The 27,679-nt window shown below is 52.1% G+C and overlaps 8 protein-coding genes across 8 annotated transcripts; 4 read left to right on the forward strand and 4 right to left on the reverse strand.

Annotated features, from left to right (window-relative positions):
* Window positions 1-429: 429 nt before the first annotated feature.
* Window positions 430-3,427, reverse strand: MFIFM68171_03087 (uncharacterized protein; the record flags this gene model as incomplete). Its single annotated transcript, XM_071058509.1, has 7 exons — window positions 430-1,437; window positions 1,545-1,785; window positions 1,844-2,109; window positions 2,209-2,941; window positions 3,010-3,045; window positions 3,117-3,176; window positions 3,228-3,427. The coding sequence occupies 7 exons, from the start codon at window positions 3,425-3,427 to the stop codon at window positions 430-432; spliced, it is 2,544 nt and encodes an 847-aa protein (XP_070914610.1).
* A 9,440-nt stretch (window positions 3,428-12,867) lies between these two features.
* Window positions 12,868-14,001, forward strand: MFIFM68171_03088 (Endoglucanase type c; the record flags this gene model as incomplete). The annotated part of the gene is made up of 2 exons (XM_071058510.1): window positions 12,868-13,195; window positions 13,241-14,001. The coding sequence occupies 2 exons, from the start codon at window positions 12,868-12,870 to the stop codon at window positions 13,999-14,001; spliced, it is 1,089 nt and encodes a 362-aa protein (XP_070914611.1).
* A 973-nt stretch (window positions 14,002-14,974) lies between these two features.
* Window positions 14,975-15,473, reverse strand: MFIFM68171_03089 (uncharacterized protein; the record flags this gene model as incomplete). Its single annotated transcript, XM_071058511.1, has 3 exons — window positions 14,975-15,084; window positions 15,143-15,388; window positions 15,437-15,473. 3 exons carry the CDS (start codon window positions 15,471-15,473, stop codon window positions 14,975-14,977), a joined length of 393 nt encoding a protein of 130 aa, XP_070914612.1.
* Window positions 15,474-16,049: 576 nt separating this feature from the next.
* MFIFM68171_03090 (uncharacterized protein) lies at window positions 16,050-17,400 on the forward strand (the record flags this gene model as incomplete). The annotated part of the gene is made up of 4 exons (XM_071058512.1): window positions 16,050-16,152; window positions 16,208-16,682; window positions 16,736-17,125; window positions 17,184-17,400. The coding sequence occupies 4 exons, from the start codon at window positions 16,050-16,052 to the stop codon at window positions 17,398-17,400; spliced, it is 1,185 nt and encodes a 394-aa protein (XP_070914613.1).
* A 486-nt stretch (window positions 17,401-17,886) lies between these two features.
* Window positions 17,887-18,678, reverse strand: MFIFM68171_03091 (uncharacterized protein; the record flags this gene model as incomplete). Its single annotated transcript, XM_071058513.1, has 2 exons — window positions 17,887-18,295; window positions 18,659-18,678. The coding sequence occupies 2 exons, from the start codon at window positions 18,676-18,678 to the stop codon at window positions 17,887-17,889; spliced, it is 429 nt and encodes a 142-aa protein (XP_070914614.1).
* Window positions 18,679-21,152: 2,474 nt separating this feature from the next.
* Window positions 21,153-21,914, forward strand: ANKRD66 (Ankyrin repeats (3 copies); the record flags this gene model as incomplete). Its single annotated transcript, XM_071058514.1, has 1 exon — window positions 21,153-21,914. One exon carries the CDS (start codon window positions 21,153-21,155, stop codon window positions 21,912-21,914), a length of 762 nt encoding a protein of 253 aa, XP_070914615.1.
* Window positions 21,915-23,834: 1,920 nt separating this feature from the next.
* MFIFM68171_03093 (hydroxymethylglutaryl-CoA lyase) lies at window positions 23,835-25,046 on the forward strand (the record flags this gene model as incomplete). Its single annotated transcript, XM_071058515.1, has 2 exons — window positions 23,835-24,110; window positions 24,198-25,046. The coding sequence occupies 2 exons, from the start codon at window positions 23,835-23,837 to the stop codon at window positions 25,044-25,046; spliced, it is 1,125 nt and encodes a 374-aa protein (XP_070914616.1).
* A 955-nt stretch (window positions 25,047-26,001) lies between these two features.
* DYS1 (Deoxyhypusine synthase) lies at window positions 26,002-27,188 on the reverse strand (the record flags this gene model as incomplete). The annotated part of the gene is made up of 3 exons (XM_071058516.1): window positions 26,002-26,067; window positions 26,121-26,900; window positions 26,979-27,188. 3 exons carry the CDS (start codon window positions 27,186-27,188, stop codon window positions 26,002-26,004), a joined length of 1,056 nt encoding a protein of 351 aa, XP_070914617.1.
* Window positions 27,189-27,679: the final 491 nt, after the last annotated feature.

The raw sequence follows: 27,679 nt of genomic DNA on the forward strand, positions 1-27,679 counted from the left end.
TCCTAAACTGTCATTTCCCAAGATTCAGAGGTGCCGTGTTTCCGACAGGTCACTCGCTTATCATGTACGTTACTACCAAGAGACATTCTCTTTCAAAATCGCCAAGTCGTTATCCGACCCCACATTGATGATACAAAGATTTTCCTCGCTCTAATCTAACCACTGCCGTTAAATATATGTGGAACGTATGGGAAGATGTTCCAAATCGCCTAACTACCATACCCACTCATTCCCATACTACTTTTGCCCATGTTGCGCACCGTCAGCTGGAGCTGAAGGAACTTTTTGACCACCGTACGACCTGAGGGGTCACGGGGACACGATCCGTAGTGCAGGGAACCAAATTGCATGACAACGCGGACACCCTGATGGACCTGGATACTCTTCCATGGGATGATGGGAGCAGCTTTGTCGCATATTACTTGTCTCCTAGGCAGGAAATATATTCTGGGCCGCAGTGCCAACAACGATGTCGGTCAAATCAATACCACCGTCACCATCCACATTTCGGCGGTCCTCATCGTGTCGACGGTGTCGACGACGATCGTTCGCAGTCGTCCGGTCGTCAGCATCGCTGGAGCGTTGCCCGTTGTTGCTGTTGGCATCATTGACATCGACTGGCCTATGATCATCTTCTATACGGGGCGAGTTACCGGTGAACAGGCTGCGCTCAGCGTTCAGGATGCCGAACACAACGGCCACTAGGGCGGACAAGTTGAACTTGTCGAGCCGGATAATGTAGTTGTTGTTGCCGCTGCTGGCCTTGTCGTCGCCAGATGATCCGACAAGCCGTACAAAGAGGAAACAGAGGGCGTCGCCGACGCAGATGCCCTCAATAAACTGCTTTGCCTTGCGTTTGTGGGTGAGAAACAGTAGTGAGTAAAGCACAGTGAGCACGCTGACCAACACCGAGCAGACCACGCGCAAGCCCATGTTTCCCTTCGAGGGCTCTGCCATGTCAAGCTGCAGGGACGCCACGCTGAGGCCGAGAGAGCTCACTGCTGTGGTGCCCACCGAAATGATCTTGGGTATGCGCCAGGGGTCGACGGGTTCCGCTAATGTATGGGCGAATATGGTGAATACGGCGAAGTGGAGGATTTGGCGGAGGGTGATGGGGGGGCCTCCAAGACGTTTCACTATGTTGGAATAGGCCCGCCCAAATAAGTGTTTGGCGGCGCCAAGATGGGGTATAGGGCCACTGATGAGATTGTCTTCTGGCATTTGTTGGAAGTCGTCACTGTTCTCTCCCTGTTCCTTAAATGTTTTCTCGTCCTCGATCTTTTCATTTGTGAACCAATCGGTTGGAAAATACCGTTTGGCCCGGAGGAGCCCTCGCAAGGCATAGTCCTCGGGGGGGGGGGGGGGGGTCGGGTGAAATCGTCCTCCTCGGGTTCTGGAAAACTTTTGCACCCGATCCGGGTGAAAGTAGTACACGAGCTGAGCAACATGTTCAATGTCAAAGATATGGGCTTCCAAGGAAACGTAGGTTCCGGAAGGGCCATGGTCTCTTGGGGAAACGTCATGTTGTGGACAAACACGAGTACAATGTGAATGTATGGGAGAATGTTCGGGTCTCCAAACTGCCGGAGTATCACATCGTGGGTCCTGTTCGCTAGATTCAGTGCATCTGTGACGCCCTTGGCTACAGTAACGTTGGCCTCACTCCCCGCCGTTTGTTGATCTTGCTGCTCATCGGACAGAGCGCGTTTGACCGCACTGCAAATAGGGTTGCTGCCGCTACCGTATCCGGTAATAGCACAGCAGTTTGAGAGTCCAATACAGTATCTGCAAGTCAAGATGTCAGCGTTTAGCCAACGGCAAAAGAGCACCAGATCCAACTCACCCAGGTTCGAGGAATCGGCATGTACGGTGACCAATGTGGCCGTCTAAGGTATTGGTGAATTCGTCCACCAAAGTATCCAGCTTCGCGTACATTTTTTTGCCGAAAATTATGCCGTGCGTTTTCACGAAGGCATGCTCCGTGGACGGCAGTCTGGATTGTTGGCTCGAATTTGGAGCCATAACAGGATCAAAGAGCATCATGATGATCTCTCGGGCCGAAAAGAAGGGAATAGCGGCACAAAGAGACTTGCTGGAGTAGAACAGCTGCTACAATGCGTTTGGGCGAGCAAGGATAGCCAAGTGGTGGTATAGCTTGCCAGTGGTGGGAGCCTTGTCTGAGGCCTTTGAGTACCACCATCGACTGACAGCTGTCCAGGTTTCCCAATCCCTGATGTCGTCATCTTCTATCGCCATGCGATATCTCCCGAGGTCTCCGAGACACTCATTCCATGTGTCTTCGAATGCCGGGACCGTTTCGTAGAGCAAGGCCATCATGGAGTACGCCAAATAGATGAACGATAACATATGCTCAGGACTGGTCAGTAGGCACTGTCTCAACAACTCGAGAAAGCTATGAATCCCATGTCGCCACATTCTCGCTTGCATGGAGTATTTTGACGCCAATCGTCTCAACGCAGGGCTTGCCAAAGGATATTGCGATGCGAGGAAAAAGTCATGGTGTTCGTGAAGTAGAGTCCGGTGGAGAGCGATCAGAGCCTGCCATTGCTCATTGTTGAGCTTGCTTGGGTCGTTCTGAGTGCTCTGAGCGCCGTCGACCTCGATACACTTATTCTCAACCATGACAAGGCCAGCATAGATACCCTTGACTTCAGCCACGAGTTGTTCTTGCGAGATGGGCCGCGTCTCGGGCTGCTTGGTGAGTTTGACGGAGCCATCAACGCCTTGACTACGGCCGTTCTGGCTTGGCAGTCTTCGGTGGGACGTCGATGTCAGAGGAAGCCGGCGATTGGTAGCCAAGTTAGTCTTGTCATATGACTGGGGACGCGGTAGGGTGGTGTTGTCGTCGTCTGGATTCCACAAGCTCCCAGTGCCCCGCGACGCTCCTCTGCTAAACTCGGCCGGGGTCTTATCGAAATCCCTGGAGACGAAACGGTCAGACCAATGCTCTGCTTGGATGGTATGCTCGGAATTGGTGGGGAAGGCTACCACAGTCGGCCCTTTGGCTGTGAACATCTGGAAAACCTAGGTCGAAGATGGTCAGATGGATGCTGCTGTGTGCGAAGAACTTGGAGGGAGCAATTATCAAGACGTACCCGGGCTCGACCGTGGGAGACCGACAGCGCTTTGGCGACGATTGACTTCGAGATGGAGAGCTGCAGGTATTAGCGCAAGCAGTAGTGATTGTCGCAAAATAAATAAATTACCCTTCGCGCTTCAAGTTGGCGTACTTATGCGCATGAGTTTTGGAGTTGCTGTAGCTCTGTCCTGCGGAGTCCTCCTCACCGCGGCTCTCCTCGACGAGCTTGGTGCAGACCTGGTATTCCAGGTCGGCGGTGTCTTGCCGGCAGCGGTATCGTTCGGCTGTTTTGCGAAGGTGTTGATTCCACCTATAAGCAATGCCCATCTTGGAGCGGTGTTAGGGATGGTACAAATCCCACCAATTTGATGTCGTGCAACCCTGGCCGTTTAATATGGAGCTTGAGCCAGACCCCGTGGGTGTTAAGGCAAGACAAAAAAACGAGATCGAACGGGAGGAAAAAGGGGACAAAAAAGGAGGTATGGAACAAGACGCCACCTAGGAATAGAAAGAGGCAAAGGATAATGCTAGGTAAAGCCTTGAGGGATGGGTTTAAAGAAATAATGGCAAGATGTGTGTGGATTGACGAGTGGGAGGCAGTGCTGATGGGATGGGGTGCGGGGTTAAAAGGCCGTTGTCCCGTTACGGATCGACCGCCGGGAGGTGTCTCTGCCTGACTTCTCAGGAAACTGTTGGGCATAGATGGTTCCCAAGCCACTCAGCGCTCACTCTCACTTTGACAAGGCAATAAGCTTTTCGAAGGGAGGGGTGAGGAGGCCTCTTCGACGGGAGGGGTAAGGAGGCGCCAGCAGCGCCGACGGAACAACCCGGCTGCCCTACCATGGTCGTCCGCCCGCTCGCACCAAATACCCCCACGAGGCTCCTAGTCAAGTTGCGCCGCTCTCCGCCGCTTTCTCCTTCTTAATTTCTTCGTCTTTCCGTCAAACATCTTGATATCATCATCTTTGTCGCTTTTGCAATCTAAGGCTACGTCAAACTGTATATTTAGAACGAACGAACGAGCCTAGCGCTTACCAAGAATATTAGGTATTGAATCGATCGAACCTCCGCCCCCTCTTCACAGCGTTGGTCTAATGATGACCGTTACCACTAACTCCGCTCTCTGAAGCTTTGACAACTTCCGACGCTTTGGGGCTAGGACTTTCCCCCTTGCCCGCAACGACGACGTCAATATGGAGCCCCTTTCCTACCGACAGAGATCCAAACAGGGCCCCATCGATTCCTGGGAGTCTTGGGCTTCAATAATAGGCGGGCGCCGGCACACGAGAAGTCGGACCCCGCAGAACAACAACCACAACGAAAATCAGAATCAGGTGGCGTCGACGAGCAGCGACATTGGAGGCGACTTTGAGATCACCCCAGAAGATGTGTCCTGCGTGTTCATTCAGGGTCCGTTGCTATCGGATCCCCCTTGGAGGCTTGATCCCGGGAAGAGGGATCGGTCTGAGGAGAAGACGCATACCACTTTTCCCGCCGCTGTGCCGCCAGTCAACCACACGGACCTTCACTGCGAATTCCGGGCAGGCGATTACATGGAGAATTTAAACTCGGTTAATGAAGGGCTTAACAAGTGGTACCAACCAAAGGTAGTAATCATACCTCTAGCCAAATATTTTCGTTGCGTTTTCGGGGATGACCAGGGGTGCATCCGTTGTTATTACCCACGCCCTCCATCCTCTACAAGGCCGCAGCGTTACGTCCTTGGACTTCGTGCCCACCGGGCTGCACTGTGGGTTATCAATGGGCTGAGCGTCGCTGTTGGATACATCACGACGGTAACTGTCGTCAACTTCAGCCAGGCTCACGGTGAGAGACTTCTATCCCAAGACCTACTCGCGAACCGTGATCTAATTCAATTGCCAGACACATACCCAACTCCGGCAAGCGACGACCGTTGGACAACGCTTCTTCCGCTCGAAAGCCACCTGCCACAGGTATTCAGATGCCCTAGCGTCCCCGTTGTGTGTGCAGCGTTCGCTACCTGGTCTCTCATAGGAGTTTCCAATCTTCCATGGAGCCCTCAATACTGGCCTGAATGTGGCCTGGTGGCTCTCACAGTATCTATTGCTACCGGTGTATGGCTTGGATTTGAGGCCATGGTCAACGCCCTGCTTATTGGGGGGTTCCTCAGCTTCGTCTGTGCAAAAGCGATTGATGGTCTGACATGGCAACCGCGGCGGGAAGGGTACGTTTTGCCTGGCCTCTGTAGGCTCGTGGTCCGGCCGCAACGGGATTGCATTTGGGATGAGAAGAAACCACTCAAGGATGTATGTTAGTCGCATGTATGTATGGGGATATGGCAACCTGTTTCGCTCGTGGGATCTCTTCTACAGCGCCTTCAAGAACATTGCCACCGCCCCCCAACTACCTCTGGGAGCCACACTCATCGTGGAATCACAATCAATACAACTGAGCCTCGCCAGTGAGCTGAGAGACCTGAGAATCGACAACAACAATACTGACATCTGACATTCTTCCCACTGTCTCATCTCAAATATCCATCGCATGGTCCACCATGAGCACTGCCTGCATCCGTATAAGACCAGCAAGCCCTGGTAGCCTAGTTCCCTCGTCTCGAACAGGCCATAACCGGTTTCGGAGCCAAGTTGCATCATCTTCTCCCGATCTGGTACGCCCAGCTAACCCTCAATGGTGGGGTTAGCCTGCCTGTTTCCATTTCTATTCTTCTTCTTCTTCTTCTTCCAACCCGGCTCCTAACCATTCGGCCCACGTTTTCGACGATATTTTTTCCTCTTCAATGACGTACCCGCGTGGGGTTGTGGTTAGTGTTGTTCCTCTCTGTCACGGAGAGGGGAGGATGGAGTGCATTTTGGCGGTTGTCAAGATTGTGTTGGAGAAGTATGTTGTCGCGATCTGAAAGGGTTTAGCGCTGCCAAGAGTTAGAGCGCAGTTAGCCACAGGGGATCTCTTTTGTATATATACCGCTCAAAGTCTCCCACATATTGGGATCAGAACAAGGCACATTTTTCTTCCTTTGTACTTCCAACGCTCTATTCCCGAGAGCCCTTTTCGCTCCCTGCAGTGCGACATATGTAATTACTTTGCAAGAATAGAGATTGTATAGTTGATAGGCGATTTTGACTGATGATTTTCGGGAATTACTGAAACAATGAAGAATTAATTGACAGCTGATAAGGCTGGGTTTGAGTCCTTAGCGTGGCGATGTCAGCTTTCCAAACACAGCTGTTGAATGAGACGAATCTGGGCACACAAAATTTCCTTTTTTGTACCTCGCCCACGTGACCACTGCTCACCCCGGCTCAGGCCCGGCTCAGGCCCGGCTCAGTCTTTACTCAGGATTTACTCAGGCTTACTCACCTTTGCTCAGGCTTAAGTACCATTTTCGGCACGCTGCGGCGCAGCATGCTGAATTGCTTCAACTCTAGCCGAGTGGGCCCAGAATTGGTCCCATACATAAAGATGGCCAAAATCGGTCCCCATTTTGAAAATGAACAGCCTCGCCTTTACCTCACAGTACTAGTATTGTGATCCAAGTGATAGTGCCCCAGTGACTTACAGTGACTGCTAAACTCCCTGTATTATAGGCCTGACGGCCTATAGAACCTGTCCAATTTCAATAGGTATCCTGGCTCCAAAACTGCGACAGTATTTAATATAACGTATCTTATAAGCGAGATGAACATATAAGCGAGTTGAACACTTTGACCGCGACGCGTCTTCTCTCCATACCACAACCAAAATCCTCCACACCCAACGATGTCTTCGGCTTCAAGAGAATCTAGGGTAATCTTAGCCCTTGAAGCTATTCAAAAGAACCCAAAACTTAGTCTCCGCGCCGCAGCCAAGATCTACAACGTGACAGTCAATACCATCCGAAACCGACGCGACGGCAAGCCTGCACGATGCGACACCACACCCAACTCGCATCGGCTTACGGATTCTGAAGAGGAGGCAATAGTTCAGTATATACTAGGCCTAATCGCACGTACTTTTCCACCGAGACTGCGTGGTGTAGAAGATATGGCCAACCAACTTCTACACATACACGACGCACCCCCTATCGGCAAGCTCTAGGCCCACAACTTCGTCGAACGCAAGGAAAAGATCCGAACGCACTGGTCGCGTAGATATGACTACCAGAGGGCTAAGTGCGAGGATCCAAAGGTTATTGGCGACTGGTTTGCCCTCGTACGGAATACCAAGGCCAAGTACGGCATTGTCGATGACGATATCTACAACTTCGACGAGACGGGGTTTATAATGGGCATTATCTGTGCGGGTATAGTAGTTACGACCTCGGATGGCCGTAGCAAGGCGAAGCTGGCCCAGCCTGGCAACCGCGAATGGGCGACGGTAATCTAGGGCGTCAACGCACTCGGCTAGGCCATTCCTCCGTTCATCATCTTGGCTACGCAGTACCACCTCGCTAACTGGTATACCGAGTGCGACCTCCCAGCCGACTGGCACATCGTAACAACCGACAATAGCTGGACTACCAATACGGTAGGCCTGGATTGGATCAAGCACTTCGACTACCATACAGCGCCTCGGGCAAAGGGTAAGTACCGGTTATTGATCCTCGACGGCCACGAAAGCTACTACTCGACCGAATTCGAGCTCCATTGTCAGCAGAACAACATTATAACGCTCTATATGCCTCCGCATTCCTTACACCTCCTCTAGCCACTCGATGTCGGCTGCTTTAGGCCGCTGAAGAAGGTGTATGGTCGCCAGGTTGAAGACTTGATGCGGATGCATATCAACCACGTGAGCAAGCTCGAGTTCCTTTGCAGCTTCCGTAAGGCCTTCTTCGTCTCGATGACAGAGAAGAATGTCCAGGGTGGCTTTGCAGGTGCTGGCCTTGTACCGTACGATCCAGAGAGGGTGATATCCAAGCTGGATATGAAGCTTCGTACACCAACGCCCTTGAACTCGCGGGCCGGCACACCACAACCTTGGGTCTTCCAGACACCACATAACCCTCGAGAAGCGACCTCGCAGTCAACGCTCATCAAGACTCGCATTGCCAACCATCAAAATAGCTCCCCAACTTCGATATTGGCTGCTGTAGACCAGCTTACCAAAGGTACAATGGCTGTAATGCACGAGGTCACTCTTCTTCGGTCAGAGGTCTCTTCGCTCCGCAAGGCCAACAAGGTACTTAGTAAACGCCGGAGAGCCAAAAGAACACGCATACAGCTTGGAGGATCACTTGCAGTACAAGATGCAAAGGATCAACTAGCCCAGAAGGCCGGGGTTGGGGAGGCGGCGCAAGAAAAGGAGCAGGATGGTGGTGGTGCAGGGGGGGGTCGTACGAGGGTTCGGTGCTGTAGTGTGTGCGGCAAGCCTGGCCATAATGCGCGTACGTGCCAGGAGGCTGCAGAAGGGTTCGATTCAGCTGTTTCTGATGTAATTATAGTAGGTTCATAGTGTTGTTGTGTTGTAATTGTAGTTGACTGTTATAGTGTGGTAGTAAGTGTTCAATTCGCTTATATGTTCATCTCGCTTATAAGATACGTTACCAGTACATAACATCCCAGCATAGGAGGGCGTTGGGGAATGGTCCGACGCAGCTCATACAGTGGATGTGCTCTGCGGTCGTTGCCAGTAAAATTAGTTGCGGCATTTTGGTCATGCTAAGCGTGAGCACAAGACCTGGGCCTAACTCTGGGACCCGCAGCAGTTTCTGGGTAGCACGTATATCATCATGTACCATCCCAAATTTCGAGCTGGGGTACCATGTACCATCCCATTAGTGCTGGAATATCATGTACCATCCCAAATTCCGACTTGGGATATCATGTACCATTCCAAAATTCGAAAGACGGCCAAATGCCAGACAGACAAGATAGACAAGACAGGCCAGGCAACACCACCACAAGTCGGGTCCCTGCAGCCTAGACAAGGTCAAAACAACATATGCAGATATAGCTCCCTCTGATCAGAGGGAGATCGCTTTGCACGCAAAGAAAGCTCGTCAATTGAGCTTGCAACAAGTGTGAAGAAAAGTGCTGAACTGATTGTTCCGTCTAAAGAGCAACAGCCAGGACGGCCCTACCTATGGTGCGAAAGAAAATGGGCCCACAGTAAGTTCCAGCCCCCGGGGCACTATCCTAGCAACTGTGTCCCTCTGATCAGAGGGACCCCGCCCTCTAGGGACTGTTTTCCCCAATTCACTATAAGTAGGGCCATCCTAGCCATTGCTCCTTAGACAGGACAATCAATTCAGTACTTTTCTTCACACTTGTTGCTGTCGGATGCACAGCACCTCTGAACGTTCGGAGTTAAATTTAGGATGGAAATTCAGGATCGGAAATTGAGGATCTCTTGTTTTTCTCCTTGTCTAACGGAGTGAACTTCCTTCTTATTCCCAATTTCCTGGACCACGGAGACCCGGGTTGACGGGTCTCCGAGAGATCGGATCACACTTATCCGAGTCGCACTAATCCGGATCACACTGATCCGGGTTCGTGTTTTTGCAGATCCAGGATCCAGCTTCCTGACCCTTTTGACACAACCCTTTTTGACAGTTGCAAGCTCAATTGACGAGCTTTCTTTATATACAAAGCGATCTCCCTCTAATCAGAGGGAGCTCTATCTGCATATATTGTTCTGACCTTGTCTAGGCTGCAGGGACCTGATTTGTGGTGGTGTCGCCTGGCCTATCTTGTCTATCTTGTCTGTCTAGCATTTGGCCGTCTTTGCCCTCCCCCTTGTTTTTGGTGGGTATGTGGGTGTAGATATGTGTTTCTGCACCATTTCAATAGATGAGTAGCCTTATAGGTACTAAACTAGTCTATTCTGAACACAATAATTAACTATAGCCTCGAAGGTCCTTGCTCTTCGAAATACAATCTGGCTCTAATGAGCTATCTAAATACTTGAGATCCCTAGGACCTGGATTCCATAACTTCTACCTCTTGACCCCGTAGCACTTACCAACATTAAAGCTTTCACTAGTAGCTTCACTAAGGTTTAACAAGATTCAGCCTCACACAGCTTGGCAAGTCTCACACAGAATTATAGTGGAGCCACTAGGTATCAAGAGCGTTCAGCGTGTGACTGTCGGAAACACGGCACCTCTGAATCTTGGGAAAATGACAGTTGAGGATTTTTTATGTGTCTTGTCTTGATTGTGTAGATTGTCCCTTTTCTGTTGTCTTCGTCTGCTGTGTCCCGTCTATCTTTGCTGGAGAGTTTGCTCCTTTTATAGACGAGATACGCGTACAGGATGACGTCCGTACAGTGGCGCAGTTAGCTGCCAGTTTTCCTTAGCTCAATAGAGTACATGGGCTTGGCTCCCACACTAGATCCTGTGATCCTGATCCTTTGGCACATGATCCTTTTGACAGTGACAAGGTGGAAAGCAACTGGCCTATAACCTCTCAACGTTGCTAAACCCCTAATAAGTATAAGCCTCTTTTAAAGAATTCTAACCAAACCACTATCTCAAAGTTCACCAGCCGCGAATCCGATGTTCATACGTACTAGAAGCCTATTCTAGATGGTTTTGGCGATACGTAAATCGTTTGGTCAACCTCGAGAAAATCTACGGAATATAAGGAGTACACTAAGCAATTTAAGCAGTTGGTTAAGGCGATGTCAACGGATAAGCTATTTCTCCAGAAGGCTAGCAAAGCCTTAGACGAAAAGGATTTCGAATTAGCCTTCTGCAAGCGAAGGATTGAGTCACTAGAGGCCGAGCTTGATCGGTTACAACGTACTAAGAGGAGAAAGGTCGAACCAGATCCAAACACCTTATTCACAAATATCGAGACGATTCGCACTGCACAAAAGGTCGTAGGGCGCAATCTGGTGGAAGATTCGGATTCAGAAGAAGATTCAGATTCTAGTAATATAGAGCGTTATATTCAGGTGCTTTGAATTAACTGTTTTTTTTCGTTGTTTCGTGAGAGGTGGTGGTTTTGGTGACCCTGGTCCGGCTTGTTCCGCTTCAGGGGGTGTTTCGCTTCAGGGTGCACGAACTTAAAGGACAGTACTGCATCGTCGCAAACTCTCTCTTGCGTTCGCTCCTCGCCCCAAGCGCCAGGCATGGCGTTAAAGGCACCTGCACAACCCATTTCACTTCGTCGGGAAACTGCACAAAGTAGCAGATGTTGTAGCTGCCGCACTTAAGCTCGGCGAAGAATTCGCGACGGTTGCATTGCGATGAGACGACGCAAGCGCTAGCACCTGGCGCTTCGGAATAGATGTAATGAATCGGTCGCACTCGCAGCAAACTCAGGACTGGACGGCCCGGTCCTTCAGCTGTTGAGGACTGTGGGATGTCTGGGATGTGGGTGCCATCTGGGCTCCGGCTGGGCCGACGCGCTGTCAGCGGCCCACCAGATTGGTTTCAACAGAAAGAGAAGACCGCATACGGCCGAGCGATACGGAAATTTATGGAAGATCCCCAGGCTGCTGCGAAGGTTGCGGAGGCAAGGAAGAAGCGAGGAATGGAGTGACTAGCCGAATTCTTTACCAGGCTGGCCAAAGCTGGAAGATATTCTTGCAGAGAGAGTTACCAAGAACGCCTCCTGCCGTTACACCAAAGCAGCCCTCACAATAATGACCTACCCCCTGGCACAATCGGCGATACTAGATTCCGGCGCAGCATTCACATCTCCAACAACCTTTTCGCAACAATTGGCTCAAACTGCTAGATTCTGACACATCGGGTGTTGAGAGCGTCCGGGCCTTGTTTTAGACCATTCTTGTGCTGTTACCTCGCTACCCCTCTAATACAAGCCTCAGGACAGTGAGGGTCTCTTTTTTATCATCAACTTAGGCTTAGGCCATTTTTGGGCTGTCATGAGCGGAGTGGAGTGGAGTGGAGTGGAGTGGAACTGACGCAACCGATCGTCGTGGAGGAGTGGTGACGTTCGGCGTCGGAGAATCGCTCTGCAATCGCCACGCCTTCGTGATACTAGCGCTGAGCACCGAGGACCTTTGCAGAAGGAATTCCTTCTGCAAGGTTCCGATGCGCCTGCGTCCATCTAATATCTAGCGGTCGTTGACAGCGAGCTTCCGAAGCTATAAGGCTATCGCCGAGAATAGCGATGCAGGTAAAAAGAATGCTTGATGAAAAAGGGGAGGGTTCTATTTCTGCGAGAGAAAAATGTACCTACCGGAATAGTCACACCCTACACTATTTTCTGGCCGAGTCCGATTAGTCGCAGATTCTGAGCAAGGGATGGGCCGTACTGAGGGCCGCCTGAGCTGAGGTGAGTCCAAAACTTGCCGTGACTATAAATAAGGCAGCATGGTTGCAATGATGATCCTGGGCCCACTTTTGGGACACCGGCCCCCTTTGCACGTAACTGTTGCTTTCCCTCGCTACGTATCTGCCATTTTATCTTTTCTATGTATCCTAGCTAATGGAGACGATAAACCATAGAGTACAACGTAGCGAGGAGGATAGCGTCGCTTCATGCAAATACCATAGTTACGCAGCGTGTTCACTTGTCAGTTTCGCTACATCGTGGGTACAGGAGGAAGCCAAAAACCCGCGAAATAAGCTGGTGCCCAAGAGTCCGCAAGCTGAGTTGTTGTCCAGGCCTGATACGGCGGCACCGACCAGTTGCCTGTCGTCCAAATAAAAGAATCGAGATTCCATGATTTGATGGCCAAATGGACACCAAATTCGTCATGTGCAACAGTAGCGCCGGGTCATGGCGTCATGCCAGTCAACCGCACCCGCCAGAAATTTCTTGCCTCGCACACTCGCCATCCATCAGAACCACCGGAATTGGTGCACTCCAAAAATGGCCACAATAGTTCCGACCCTCCAGTCCCGGCGTCGGCCCCCTAAGACGGTTCTCGAATTGGTCTCTCGAGACGATATCCGCTTTCGCCATCCTGGTTATACCAATCACAGCCTATTCCTAACTCTCCCTCGCGTCGATAGTGCAGCATCGATTCCTACCTACGGCGTACATCATAGAACAGCCCTGCTGGCATGCCAGATTATCGCCGGGAATGCCTTCACCAACAGCTACCTCTCTCTCGATAAGGCGGGTCAGCAGCAAGTCCAGGTGCCGCTTGATGGTGTCTTGACAGAGGATGAGTACTACTTCATCGTTGAAGGCTTTGGTAAAAACTCTCCTCCCCTCTCCGTAGCTTTCGCTAACCTTTTAGCGCTTTACCCCATCGTCCCTAGTTTCCAAGACTGGGAGTTCCCCCACGGCCGTGTCCCTGAATGGTGGCATTCTGTCAACGCCAGCCCTATCGTCACCATGGACTGCAGCATTACCAACGCTGGCTATGCTGTAGAGGAAGCCCATCTAGTACCAAAAGAGGAAAGAGCCTGGTACAGGGAGAATGAAATGGAACGCTATGGGGTGGGACTGCCTGATATCGACAACAAAGCGAATCTTCTCCCTCTCAGGAAGGACATACACTACTCGTTTAACGCTCGGTGGTTCGTCATTGTTCCAAAGATGGTCACCACAGATTCTTCCCTTCAAGCCTCTCCTCAATACGTCACACATATTATCTCACAGTCGGCGGCGGAATTATGGCCTACATATCATACCACCATCGTCGAGTCCATCCATTCCAGGTCTCGGGCTTACCTCTTCGCCCGTTTCGCTTGGGCTATCCTTTTCCGGGTCAAGCTCTTCGTCATCGCGGGCGAGCCTCGTCACGTCATTCGAGTCGCTAGAACCCCAGCTGGCACGAAGGAGTATAAGACTGAGCATTGCGGTGGGGCAGAACTCGAGAACGCATACGGCGGTGGGGGGTCAAAGGCGGTAACCCCACTGTATGCAAGAAAGAGAAGGTCTGCACAAGCCAGTACAGTAACCGACCAAGACGGCTTTTCAGAGTCATCTGGGGATAGCGACACTAATATGAGCGACATGGACGTTAGGGGCATAACGAGTGACTGGATAAAATGAGGAAGAAACAGAAGACAGGAGTCGTCAGATGAGACTGCCCCTGATGTCATGCCACCGCAGCAGCTGTCCGAGGCAACCGCCCCTGCTACCAAAGTACACCTAGAACCAGCTCTCGAGGTAGAGCTCAGGACAGTTTTGCGCGAGGTTATACCGCAGCAGGGTGAAACCTTCGAAGACTAGGTGGGGATTATACAGAGGTGCTACAATTGTAGATCATTATAGCATGATCGCGGCAAATAGTAATAACTCGTGCTAATCTCTATGCTAATGTTCCCGTATACGCCGAAACTCTTGTCCTAAGAGTTGACTTGGGGCAGTTGTAAAAGACTTGCTGATCGACAGTTTGAGCGCTACGCTGACTAGGTCAGAGTCACGACCCATTTCGTAGATCGTACCCTCCTTTCTGACAATGATCAACTACATGGAGGCCAAGAACACGCGTTTGGACTGGCAGGACCCCGGCAGCGGCCGTATGCTCACCCTTCCCACAGCCGAGTGGGACCACTACACGCCAGTGCTCTCTTTCCCCTCGTCTCAGCCGCATAACCCGCAGCCTTGGACCGACGCGATAAACGCAGCTCCGTCAATGGCGGCGTCGAAGGCCGCCTAGCCCAGTGGCTCTGCTGCTTCTCCGCGGCGTAAGCATACGACAGCGTCGTGGAGAAGTCCATCGAGGCCGCGTGCGAGAACTTTAGCTCCGCCATTTGGAACGGCATCACTCAGATCCACAAGCGGGAGACATTGGGCATCTTGGGACGATAAAGCAATGGTGGACAAATGGACACCAGATGTGAGCATTTGGGGACATAATTAGGCACACTGCACATCTTGGACCAGGAGAGAAATGGTAGATAAATGGACACTGGATTATGATGTTAGGGCATCTACTTAAATACATGCGCAGCCCCTAGCGTGTCCTTGAGTTTTCGCTCCATGCTCAAGTCCTTCGCTGTGTGTCACCCCCGAAATGTCTTTAAGCTTTCGTGTGGCGGCCCTTCTGCGCAGCCTTTTCACCGGCAGCCTTGGCAGTCGACTTCGGCTTCGTCTTCGTAGGGGTCTCAGCGACAGCTTTGCGCTTCGGCTCTACAGGTGGATGTTAGCAAGAAAGTATGGGGTGAACTCATATAATACATGTTCTTACTCTTGGATGGGGTTGAAGAGTCGGGGATAAAGTTCAAGGCCTTGCGCTTTGAGCTTCTAGTGCCCGGGGTCGTAATCGCCTTGACCTCTTTCTCGATAACCTCATCGCCGGCCTCTTCCTCGTCGTTACCATCAGCTCCGGAGCCGGACTCCTCGTCGTCCTCGTTATCAATATACGAGGTATCGATGTTCTTGCCCTTGGCCTTCTTGTCTGAAAAGACATCGTTGTCCTGATCGCTGTCGAAGACTGAAGAAATTAGCTTGGCGCTGCAGAAGATTGTGGTACAACACTCACCGTCATTGACGACCTTTATTGCGCGGCGGAAGGACATTCCGTGGTTCTTGGCCGTCTCCAATACCGCGCGAATGCGGCTTCCATGCCATTTAGAGTCGCCATTTTTTGACGTGAGATTCTGGGAGATTGTGTAGTGTTGGTGTGTGGAAGATTTCGTGGGCAAATGGATTTGATATGTGTGGGATCTGCAGTTGTATTGTTTGGGAAAAGGGAAAGGAAGCGTGGTGGGTTTTGGAAAGACTGGCACATTTTTTTTTTTTTTTTTTTTTTTTTTTTTTTTTTTTTTAAGGTCTGAGCGAGGAGCGCGCGCGTCCTATTGTTTAATTCACCTGAATAGACAGTGTGCTCTTCCTATTGTTCAGTTCATCCAAAGACAGTGCGTGCTTCCTATTGTTCAATCCGTCTGAATAGAATAGAATCCTGGGTCTGCAGCCTGAACCTTACCACACGGTTTTCCACTCACCGACCGGCTTCGCCTGCTCGAGTTCTTTTCCTTGTCATCCTCCACGCAGCACAAACAGAAAGGCCTTCTTCTTTCTTTGCGCTTCCAACCATTATACGGACATTTCGATCGCACCAGAATTCCTTCCAACAGCCAGCCTCAGTGAGCATCATGTCGTCCGCTGCGTTTGCCGGCTCCGACCCGGCCGACCCTGACAATGACGCCGTCAACATTGAAGCCTCGGGGCCATACGAGCCTGTCCTAGCCGCAGTTTGTCCCTCCCACCTCTCACAGCTGTCTTTCACAAGGCTAACATTTGACTTGCGCAGTTCACTCAGCAGTTCAACCAAGTTTGGCGCAGTTCAACCAAGTTTGGCAGAACGAGGCGCTTTGGGAGAATGTTGACCAGGATAAGGTGTTGACCACGATGGCAAACGCAATTCTGGGACTGCGCATCAGCAACGGTCAGATGGCTGGCGGTGTCGACAGTGAGGAAAGCAGCGCTGAGGATAGCGATACCAGTGCTGAAGACGAGGGCAGTAGCGACGAGGATGACAGCGACGGTGATGACGATGACATGATTGACACGAACGACCCCAACGCTCCAGTCGGCATCACGCTTCGCATCAGCAACGACTTCACCATAAGCGACCTTGAGCGCCTCCGCGTCTCCGCATATGACGCCCTTACCGGTCTTGTCGTCATGGTGAACCAACGAAACAAAAGCGATCCTCGAGCTCTGACTGAGAAAGAGGCCCATACAATCACCATGGTCTTTTCAAAGATATGGTTGGAACTGCCCTTGTCCGTGTTGCAGCCGTCGTTGCTGAGGCTGAAGACTACAACCTGTCGACCAGAGCTACGCTGCTCAGTGATGACGAAGATGTGCCCGGCGTCCTGCGTCGTGTTTTTAGCAACATTGCCGCATTGAAGTTTGGTGCTGGTGGGATGAATACCATCCAGAGCTTAAAGTACCACCTCGCCCTTGTGGAATTCAACACCAATTGGGAGTACACCAAGGACTGTATCACCCAGGGCAATGAGGAAGGCCGGGAGATCCTCCGCTACATCCAGCCTCCTGGCCGAGGCGTGCGGAGGGTCAGCCACGCAAAGGCAGTTATATGCAGGAAGCTCAGCATCACGTCGCAGAAGTTCGACAGTCTCTACAAGTCTAGCCACATTGCAGCTGCGATGGTGGCCACGTTTGGCAAAGGTGCCGTCATGTTCTTACCTAACGGTACAAACGGGTGAGTCTGGTTCTTATTCAATTCTCCTTAGGTGCTAGCTAATAAATATTCTCCCAAGAAACCGCGGCAAAATCCCTTACCTCTCTGCGGTATCGCAAATTTTCATGACCATCCGCGGAACTGATGAGTCTAAAGTTCTCCGACGGATCGCTCGGAAGCTAGACAGCACCATCCTCCGACATATCCGGAATAAGAGAGTTCTCCCATGGGACACAGATGTGAAACAGATCCCCAATCAACCCCTTGAGACAGTCCTCGAGGGCTTGATGCCTTAAAGCACAAGCCAGATAGTTGGTTGGTGTGGACAGATGCTAAGACAAGAGGCTATGGGTGAGGAATTCGAGAGTTTGTTCCGGGAAAGGGGTTTGTGAGTACGTAGACGCAAATACAACAGGAACGCAGGGTGTTTCCTCACCTGCCAGTCGAGTTATCGGAAGTCCATAAGCTACTTACTGATCTGGTGTCCAAAAGTCCGCGAAAAGAAGTCAGTGGTTTAACTACATCCTCAACAGGCTTTTTCAGCACCTCGAGCAGATCAAAGCGTACAATCTCTCACAGGTCGTCAACGCCCTCAGCGTAGTCCAGGCCTTGACAGTATCGGTGGCGTCCATGGCGCCGTCGAGGCTCAGAATTGGTGGACTGGATCACCACGCGAATTGATGGGGTTAAATTGACTGTATTTTTCGCCACCATCATCGATTTGGCCACGGAATCATCTATTCTCAGTTACAGAGTCGAAACATAGAAACTAGCTTTTGTCCCTACTCTCTCTTCTCTCTGATGCCTGCCTCTTTTTTGGGCATCCCGAACAGCGATGCAACTCGGGACCGCTTGAACCTGTCTGTGGCCTTGCGGTAGCTTCCCCTGAGGTTTAGCTTGGAGACCTTGTGGTTGAGAGTGGTGAGCGTCTCCTTCCCTCCTTTATCAATGCCCTTGCCTTTATTAACGCTGATAACATTAACACTCATCTTCTGCTCTCCCTTCTGCTCCTTATGGCCATTACCATCCTTGGTCTGCTCGATGGGTAGATGCTCTTCTTCGAGGTCACCTATCCCGCTGCCCGTCTTGCCAGGTTGGTCAGACTCTGCCTGAGGAGTGCCTGCGGTCTTGCTAAGCTTGTCGGTATTCGCTTGAGCTGGGCCCTTAGCCTTGCCACCAAGGTGATCACCGCTTGCCCGAGCCGGAGGGGGAGGATTAGTCAGAGTAAGGAGATCCTAACTGCCTTGTTCTTCGTCCTCCAATTCCTTACCGTAGCGCAGCTTCTTCCTTTCCGCTTTCCACTCAGCATACTCCGCTAATCGTTCTTAGTACTCTTAGTAAGCTTCCTCTAAAATATAGTGCCTCCATTGTTCGGCGGCCTCTACGCTGAGTATACCTTCTTGTTGTGCAGCTTTAATAAGTATTTCCCAATCGTCAGGCATGAATGATTCATCCCGAACTGGGCCTTCAATACCGCTTGGTGGTGGGCTGCGGAAGATGTCTTTCAAAGCCCCAGCAGCCATTATGCCAGCGAGAAGTTTTTGTACGGCGTACCTAAGTCTCAGGAAGTGCATATTTGGCAATAGGCGCGTTTCCTTGTCCGCTGTCACAAGTTTATACGCATCCCTGTGTCGGATGGCCGGAAAGGTATCGTTATCCCCGCTACTGCATCGAAAATCGGTAATCGTTCCGTTCTTTTGGTAGTCCCACGGACTTTGGGCAAGGTTGCCCTCTGTTGTAATATCCTTCAGCCATACCATTTGTAGGTAAAGCTGTTGAAAATTGGGCGGATTCTATAGGCCGTTAGGCCTATAATACAGGGGGGTTGCAGTCACTGTAAGTCACCAGGGCACTATCACTTGGATCACAATACTAGTACTGTAGGGGTAGCTGTGCTTTTCTACTACCTGTAAACCCTATACGCTGGAGTTAGAGGCTCGCACGCCAACCCGAGCTCGTTCGTTGAGAGCGGAGCTTGGGAACCCCTTTTTAGCCGTGAAATTTAAAAATCGGCTTCCGGCTATACAAACTCTTGGCTCCGTTGCACAACAACCAAAATTCCAACTCCTCCTTTCTAAGGTAAGGTAACCCAAGGGTCCAGGGTACCCAGGGGTGTAGGGTACCCAAAGTTTAACAATAATGAATATAAAGGGGCTGCCTTACTCCCCCTCACTTTTGATACCTAGCTCTTCCTTGGGTTTGCGAAATAATGGTATAACCCGGGACCACTTAATCTTGCTAGGCATCTCTTCCTTGAGTTTTCGATAGCTACCCTTGAGATTGTCCCTGAGGCTCAGCCTAGAGAGCTTGGGACCAGGGGTGGTCAATGTATCCCCCTTATCGATAGGAAACTCTAGCCGGGGGAGACTGAAAACAAGCCCCTGAGGCTGTGTGGTGGCGGCGTATGGGATCACCCTAGCTCAGGGAAGAATCTGGGAAAGCTCAGGACAAATCAGCCACAGCTCACCCTGGGTCCAGCGTTAGGAATTGGCGAGTGTAAGCACGCGCACTGTGACAATGGATTTTATTCGAAGAGAGATATATCTGAACTTCTACCGTGTGTGTACAAAGCAATGTCTGCGCTGGCATCATCTAGTGTTAGGATAAGACTAGAAAGTCGGATGGACCCCGACCTAGAGTTAGCCCATCTACTACCTTTCAGTGATCCAATTGTGACACCTACGGTTTTTTGGAGAGGGAGAGGATGAAGAGTTGGGTAAGACTTCGCAAATAGTTAGAATAGGGACAATTTTGCAAACATCAGATTATCAAGGTTAATTACCTATGCCGGCTGGGCGAGGTTTGGCAAGAGAGGCTGCTTGCATTTTCCCTTACCATCCGTAGGTCTCTCAGCCATAGTAGACGACAGGCAACAAAACCTGGATTTTCCCGTTGGATTTGACCCTCACTTTCGTTCGGGGAGTAACCCAAAGCTGTAGATGGATGCAACTCGAAATTTTTGGGCTTGAAAAAAAGTTGGTTATTCAAGACCTCATCTACCCCTTTCCATTCCTCCGCCACACCCAGTAACAGCCTCTATAAGGTATTAATCCAACTCTCTCAACCCGCCTATCCTCTCTCCTCTCCACAACGATCGCGCAAACCTTCTTCGTTGCCAGTTTAGTTTCTTCCCATATTCCTTCCCACTCTTTATCTTTCTCGGGTTCATAAAGTATAACCGGAACCACCCACACTTCCTCCCTACTTCTTTTACCGCCCACAACTCTCCCACGTCATCCATATGAACAGTTGTTATTTCTCCTCTTATATAAAAATCCCCCGTGCTCAAAGCCAGCATCCAGCTCAAAGATGCTAGCAACACTCCAATCTGCCTCTTTGAAACCGCCCGGCGCTCCCACGCTCCAAGCAACCATCTTCTTCATCCAGCCTCTTATTCTGATACCGCCGTCTCGGCGAAGAACGGGAAGCAGTCGATCGTGGGTCGTCTGATAGAGAAATACCCAGACGTTGCGGAAACACTGTATGAGGAGCGGAAACTCACCTCACGCCTCGAACATGAGCAGCTCAAGGAGGGCATGTGGGGAGTATCAGGGTTATGCTGCAGCACGGCGGCAACGTCAACACGAGAGACAGGGGGGGAAAGACGGCATTGGTACGTGCCATCGAAGCCGGGCAGGATAAAGCCGTAACAGTTATCCTCGAGGCACCGACGTGGATACGACCTGCAGGGATTCCAGCTCTACCACACTGCTTGCCTTAGCGTCGCAGCAAGGGATGATACACACAATCCGGAGGCTGCTTCTATAGGGGGATACCAACCCGGACGCCGCTGACAGATCCGGCCACATTGTTCTGTCTCTGGCTGCTGAGCAGGGCCACGTCGAGACGGTGCGAGAGCTGCTCAAGAGTGGGCGAGTGCCACTGAAACACAGCGGCGGTACGGAGAGACTGAGCACACTCTTCTGCGCCACACAAGCTGGCCTGAGCGCGATTGTCGACTCCCCGGCTCTAATGGGTGGCTTACAGACATCAAGGCCCTTTCCGGTACGAAAGGCGTTCACCCCGATACGGCCGACTCAGGTCCAGGATGCCGCTCTGCTGGGCCGCTAGTAAGGGATATGACGCCGTTGTTGAGCACCTGATCAGCGTCGGAGCAGATGTGAACGTTAAGACAGCGGATGGCTGGACACCTCTACATTATGCGGCAGAATCCTGGAGGGAAACTGTCATCAAAACCCTTCTGCCTAACGCAGATACTGCTACGCCGTTGGTGGCAGCGCTCCGGTTTTGTGCCGACAACCAGGGTGCCGTCCTCCTGCTTCTACCGTACGACTACGCTAGCCTTCATGTACAGCTACTGAATGGCAACGGCGACATGGTACGACGCTTGCTAGACGTCGTATATGACATAAACACAAAAGACCTTTGGTGGTGGACACCCCTCCATTCGGTCGTGACATTCAAGTCAGACCAGCTAGCCACTGTAACCAGAGTAAGAATGCTTCTCGCCTCCGATTTAAAGCCGGACCTTGGCATTGAGGGTGCCGACGGCCTGACGCCGCTGCGTCTAGCGTTGCGAAAGAACCATCTTGACCTCGTCGAACTGTTGCTCGAGTCCTTTGTAGGCCTGACCCACGGCATTAGCGCCAATGACTCGCTCCGGGCCTACGGCCGCGGTGGCGGCCCAACACCGATTATCAAAGTGCATGAGAGCGTGGGCGAGGGAACCAAGGTTATGTGTCTTCTAGCCACAGACTTTTCCCGGCATCTCAAAAGCGTCCCGAATGCGGCCCATCCGTCTTTCGACGGCAACTATTGTGAGATCAACCTTTCTTATTTAGTTGTTTAAGAGAGCAGCCGTTCCGAGTAAAAGGCCGATACTGATGACTTACGGAGCTTCTGAACAAGCTTCCTCACATTCCGAACTACACTCCCCTGCTTCAGCTCGACCTCGACCGGCCAATAATGCCATTCTTCAGCCGCAACTTCGGCAGCATCGACTGCACAGTTGCCCTCTACTTCCCTTCCCTCTCACAGTTCACAAGTCGTATCACCACGGGGGAAGACCGATGGCAATATCATGATGATCCGGTGGATCTTTACAAAGCAGTTGCCATTGAGAAACGTGAAGCCGTCGATGTGGGGTTTGATGCTCAGCGATAAGCCCCCCCCCCAAGAACGGGTAGCAGGACTGGAAAGAGCTAGAGAAGCGTTACCAACTTCAGCACGCTGCCTAATGTGTAGATTCAGGATAACAAGGTCGATTTCTTCAAGCAATTCCCCGACCGGCTCCGGACGAGATGGTTACGAAGCTGCGAGCAAGGAGAGGAGCTCCTCGCGAATTCCGTGCGTACTATAACATCCCCGCATCGATCGTGCTCTGAGACAGGTGGGGGCTCCTTGCTGACGATGTGTTTCTCGGCCAACAGAGAAAGATTGTCCTCAGAAAGGAGGCAAAGACCACGATTAATATAGCGGCTCCCGAAGGATACTGGCCTATGAATTGACCTTTAAGCCCATCTCAAGGCCCACCTAGGGGCCGCCTACGAGTTCAAATCCGAGTATAAAGGCTTCGATGGCGACGAAGAGGCCTTCAACGAGCTCCCGGGCATTATCCGAGAACTCGCTGACGCCGTCGGCGTGAGGCTCAAAAGGCTCTACGCAAGTCACAAGAGTTGATCCAAACAGTATGTCTGATCAATCAAGCTAACCTGGTATTCTGGAGAATGCTGATTCTAGCCCATTCCCCCTCTTGTCTGCAGGAATTCAACCTCACATCAATCGCTGAAGCCAAGCATTCCACATCGACCAGCAACAGCATGAAACGCCTAACATGGATCACGGTAAGGCCCGGCCAAAATCGGTCTAACACGGCCCAGAAGCATAAGAATCTCGCTCATTCGTTTCTGTCCCAATTACTTAGTTCATCTTCCTCTCATATTTATCTCGGTACGCTTAACCTCAAAGTGACGGCGAGTTTTCTGCCCACAACTGCGCAATTCTAACGGTCTTATTAGACGCTCTTCGGGAGGAACGTCGACGCTCTGGATCCACTGCCCTCGTGGTAGTAGTATCTGCCGCTGACGCTAGAGACCATGTCCCTGACTGTCAGCATATGGATACTATTCAAGAGGAATGAAATGGTAAGGAAAGCGATGTTCTTGATTCCATCTCTCTTTTCTCCAAACTGTGAGGGATCTAGGATATGTGCTGACTGTAATGCGATTGCAGGTCGAGGAAAAGCTGGAAGCGAAGCTTGCTTGGTTGGTCAAGGCTCGGGGGAAGGAGGAGTGAGGCTCTACAGTGAGCTCTCTAGCTCTTGCTTCAGAGCACTACTTACATTACCTATTGCGACGGCTTACACCGACGGCGCCTTCATGACTGTCGGTCATCCACCTGTCCTGGGGCCTTATATCTTAGGTTCACGCAGAAAATTGGTAAGTTGGGAGAAGTAACCAAGTAATTCATAACTCCGTCTCACGAAGTTAAGGAATTGGGAGCTACGAGTTTACTAACTGAAATGGAAATACATATATATATATGTCTAATGCTCTTTAACCGTTTACTGGTAACGGAAGATACTACGGCCGTTTTGGTGTGCCACCGCTCAAGTGGATCTTCTGCCAAGATGCTTCACCAGGATAGTCACGTGTCAATTGACAGGGGCCCTGGAACCGATGCTATGCGACACCGCCGCCCCTCGGCAGAAGCTCAGAGTACTGATCTCAACCGTCCGATTCCCAGATCCGCGGGCTGGCCAACATGCAAAATGGCGAGGTTTGCGTTACTATCACGCCGCTTCCCGCGCTTCCAGCGCTTCAAACCATGCGTGCGCAGCGCCCGGGCGTTTGCGACGGCATCCGAACAGCGGCCCTCGTTTGACAACCGCGTCAAGCTCGTCGAGGTCGGGCCTCGCGATGGCCTGCAAAACGAGAAGATGGCCATCCCCCTGGAGACCAAGATCGAGCTGATTGAGCGCTTGGCGGGGACTGGCCTGACGACAATCGAAGCTGGCTCGTTTGTCTCGCCGAAGTGGGTGCCACAGGTGCGTCCCTCCCATCCTTCCTTCGCCTATTGGCATATCGCAGAAACAACTGACCTCGCTCCGTCTTTTTCTTCCCACGCACACCAGATGGCCAACTCGTCCGAAATCCTCAATCACCTCCTCACCAAACCCCCGGAGTCCCGCACCCCTCTGACCTTCTCGTTCCTCGCGCCTAACATCAAAGGCCTCGACAGCGCCGTCACGGCCCTCTACCGGAACCCCAACACCTTCGTGTCGGGCACCACCCGGCCGACCCACGACAAGCCGGCCGTGGAGATCGCCGTCTTCGCCGCGGCGACCGAGTCGTTCTCGCAGCGGAACCTCAACTGCAGCATCGAGACGTCGCTCGCGCGGTTCCGCGAGGTGATCCAGTCGGCCAAGGACAACCTGTCGCTGCGGGTGCGGGCGTACGTGTCGGTGGTGCTGGGGTGCCCGTTCGAGGGGTACGACGTGGACCCGCACCGGGTGGCGGAGATCGCGACGGAGCTGCTGGGCATGGGCGCCGACGAGATCGCGCTCGGCGACACGACGGGCATGGGCACGGCGCCCCGCACCAAGGAGCTGCTCAACTGCCTGCGCAGCGCGGGCATCCGCAACGAGGACGTCGCCATGCACTTCCACGACACGTACGGCCAGGCCCTCGTCAACACGGCCGTCGCCCTCGAGCACGGCATCCGGACGTTTGACTGCAGCGTTGGCGGCCTCGGCGGCTGCCCCTACTCGCCCGGCGCTACCGGGAATGTGGCGACCGAGGACATGGTGTATTTTATGGAGAGTCTGGGGATGGACACCGGGGTGGATTTGGATGCCGTCGCCGACATTGGGGAGTGGATCACGGCCGAGGTTGGGAAGCCCAACGCGAGTACTGTCGGGAAGGCCGTGTTAGGGTCGAGGAGGAGGATTGAGGAAGAAAAGCGAGAGCAGGGAGAAACGTAAACGTCGTGTGGGAGAATATGTAGAACGTCGAACTTCTTCTTCAGCATAGTACGGCAGGGCATGCAGACGGACGGTGTGATATATCAATTGGGAAAGAATTAGTAAATGAAACGGATGCCACGACAAACAAGCGAACAAGCAAACGGCGTGTAATGTTGTCAATGATATGTTTGCCATGACAAGGCCACGGTGCAGCTTGCCAACCACCCCCCCCCCCCCCCCCCCAAAAAAAAAAAAAAAAAAACACGTTTGCGGTGTTCATAAGCGGCGATGAATGCCCTACATGGAATCTCACTCTCAATATACCCATCAATCTTGACCACCTTGACCTCTGTATTTCATTACTGGAAATCTGGCCCATCACCCCAAAGCGACCGCTTTTAAGTGGGCAGCTGCCCTTACGTCCATCATAACTCAGCCTGGCAACAGAACCTTCCGCTGCCACGGGGTAGTCAGGGTAGTGCCATCTGGGCCTTAGGGGCTCTATCCCAGCCAATTCTTTAGGCTGAGCTGCTCTTGTGCTATAAAGAAGCAAGGAAAATCGGACCGGCCCTGGTGATGGCCCAACTGGTGAAGCGATGGCACGACTGTCATCGGCGACAGTGAAGTCGAGAATAAGTCCGACTCCTGCGTCAGTCCGGTGCTGGTTCCACCTTTACACTCCATGCACGATCGGAGAAGGACAGGAACGTACATGGGCATGAATGAGACATCGAGGGCCGGATCAGCTAAAAGAGCACTGAGCGACTGAGGGGACGGCGGCCTATGGAAATTGGTTTGGATAGAGGTATATTCAGTCATCCAGGAGTGAGCCATTGCAGTAATGCGTCGTTTTTGGATCTGCTTTACGACACCCGGGCGTTGTTGCGGGAAGGCAAAAGCGAGCAGCTGGTATAGATGGTTCATCACGATTTTAGACCGCGTACCCAAGGAAAACCTGTAGCCGGCAATGACTCTATTCGTCTTTTGCAAACGTGTTGGCTACAATAAAGGGAAAGCAGGTTGTCGCCTCGCCGTAGACCTTTCCCATGGTTAGCCACACCTTGACGCATATCCATGGCGACGAGCACAAACCTTAACAGAGTCTGCCCCGATCTTGATCTTGCCCCACGAGACTGCCTCGTCGGGCCGGGCACCCGCATCGCTGCCGTCGAACTCCTGCGCCGTGTTGATGTACACAGCAGACTCGGCACCGTTCCGCATCAAGCACGCATTCGCAATGTGGTGCTTGACCACTCCACCTCCCAAGATGATCATGCCCGCACGTTTCGCCCTGACAGCGATCGTGTTGATCCTCCGGATGTCCTCGACGATGTCAATCTTGAGCTGCTTCGGCGACGCTTTGAACGTGTGGAAATACAGCATGTCGCCCAGACTGCCGTCCGTCAGGGCAGGGCAGAAGACGGGGATGTTGTTCTTGTGGGCCCAGTAATAGACTGACCGCTCGTCGTTGATCTCCTTGCCGAGACGGTGGATGACCTTAGACGGGGTCCAGTTGATCTCATCATCGGTCCCCTTGCTGGCCTCTTGCTCCTCGAGCATCTTGTCGAGGATGGGCACGACCCAGTCCTCGAATGCGCAGTAGTTGGAGTTGGGCACAACCAGGTTGCCTATCCGGTTGAGTCCCTTGGCGCGCAGCTCGGCGCCGACCTCGCTGAAAGACGACATGTAGGTGTCGCCGAGGCACTTGATAAAGTCCTCCTCGATGCCGCCTGCCGTGGTCACGATGGCCGAGACATGGTTGTGCTCGACCAGATAGCGGAAGACGCCTCGGAGGCCGGACGAGATCATGTTGGATGTGTAGCCCAGGAAGATGGTCGTCTTGTCCCCCGACTCGGGCGATCTCCATGCTCGCTGGACTTTGGTTAGTGTGGGCTGTCGCGCGCCGCGATCGCCGGGCCCCATTTTCTCAAGAGCCTAGCCAGTTCGTACCATTTCGTTGATGATGCGGATGGCCTCGCACATTGATGACGCCTGGAACCCCATGTATTTCATGCCCTGGAAGAGGTCGTCGACTGTGATGGGCCGGCCCTTGAACTTGTTGAAGTCCAGCTCCTCAACTTTTTGTGCCCCCTGGGGCATGTCGGCCGACTTGACCAGCACCGCGTCCGTGGCGGCGCTGGGAGGCAGATTGGATGCCATCCTGACCGTGGGTCGTGATGCGCAGGATACGTGGGCAAGTATAACACTTCTTCGGGATAACTTAGAAAATCGGGTTCACTTAGTTCCAAAGATTATATTGAACCTCTTTACCCGTCCTGCGGTTCCTGCGTTGTCTTGGGAATGGAATCCAGGCCCGCGGGTTCGAGGTTTTTTGGACGAAGCGTGACCCCACTTTCGCCTCTCTCTCAAAAGACCCGACACCAAACACATATGGAGCTACTTGCTCGCTGCGGGTCAAATAACCGCAATCCATTTATTTACTGTTCCTGTTCGTCTCACGTCTGGTGGCCGAGATGATGGATTCTCGGCTTGGTGACTACAACGCGCTCAAACCTCTAGGGCCTCGAAGCATGGAAGCATCTGTCAAGGGGAGGAGGTCTCTTTGTTGCCCGACCATTTTGGTTAAGACTCGGACGCTTTTAGCCGATCCATGCGGGCCGGAGATTCAGGTTGCGGCGGCGCCTTGTCAA

This window comes from Madurella fahalii (assembly GCF_045866475.1).
Source record: "Madurella fahalii IFM 68171 DNA, scaffold_2, whole genome shotgun sequence".
NCBI classification, from domain to species: Eukaryota; Fungi; Ascomycota; class Sordariomycetes; order Sordariales; genus Madurella; species Madurella fahalii.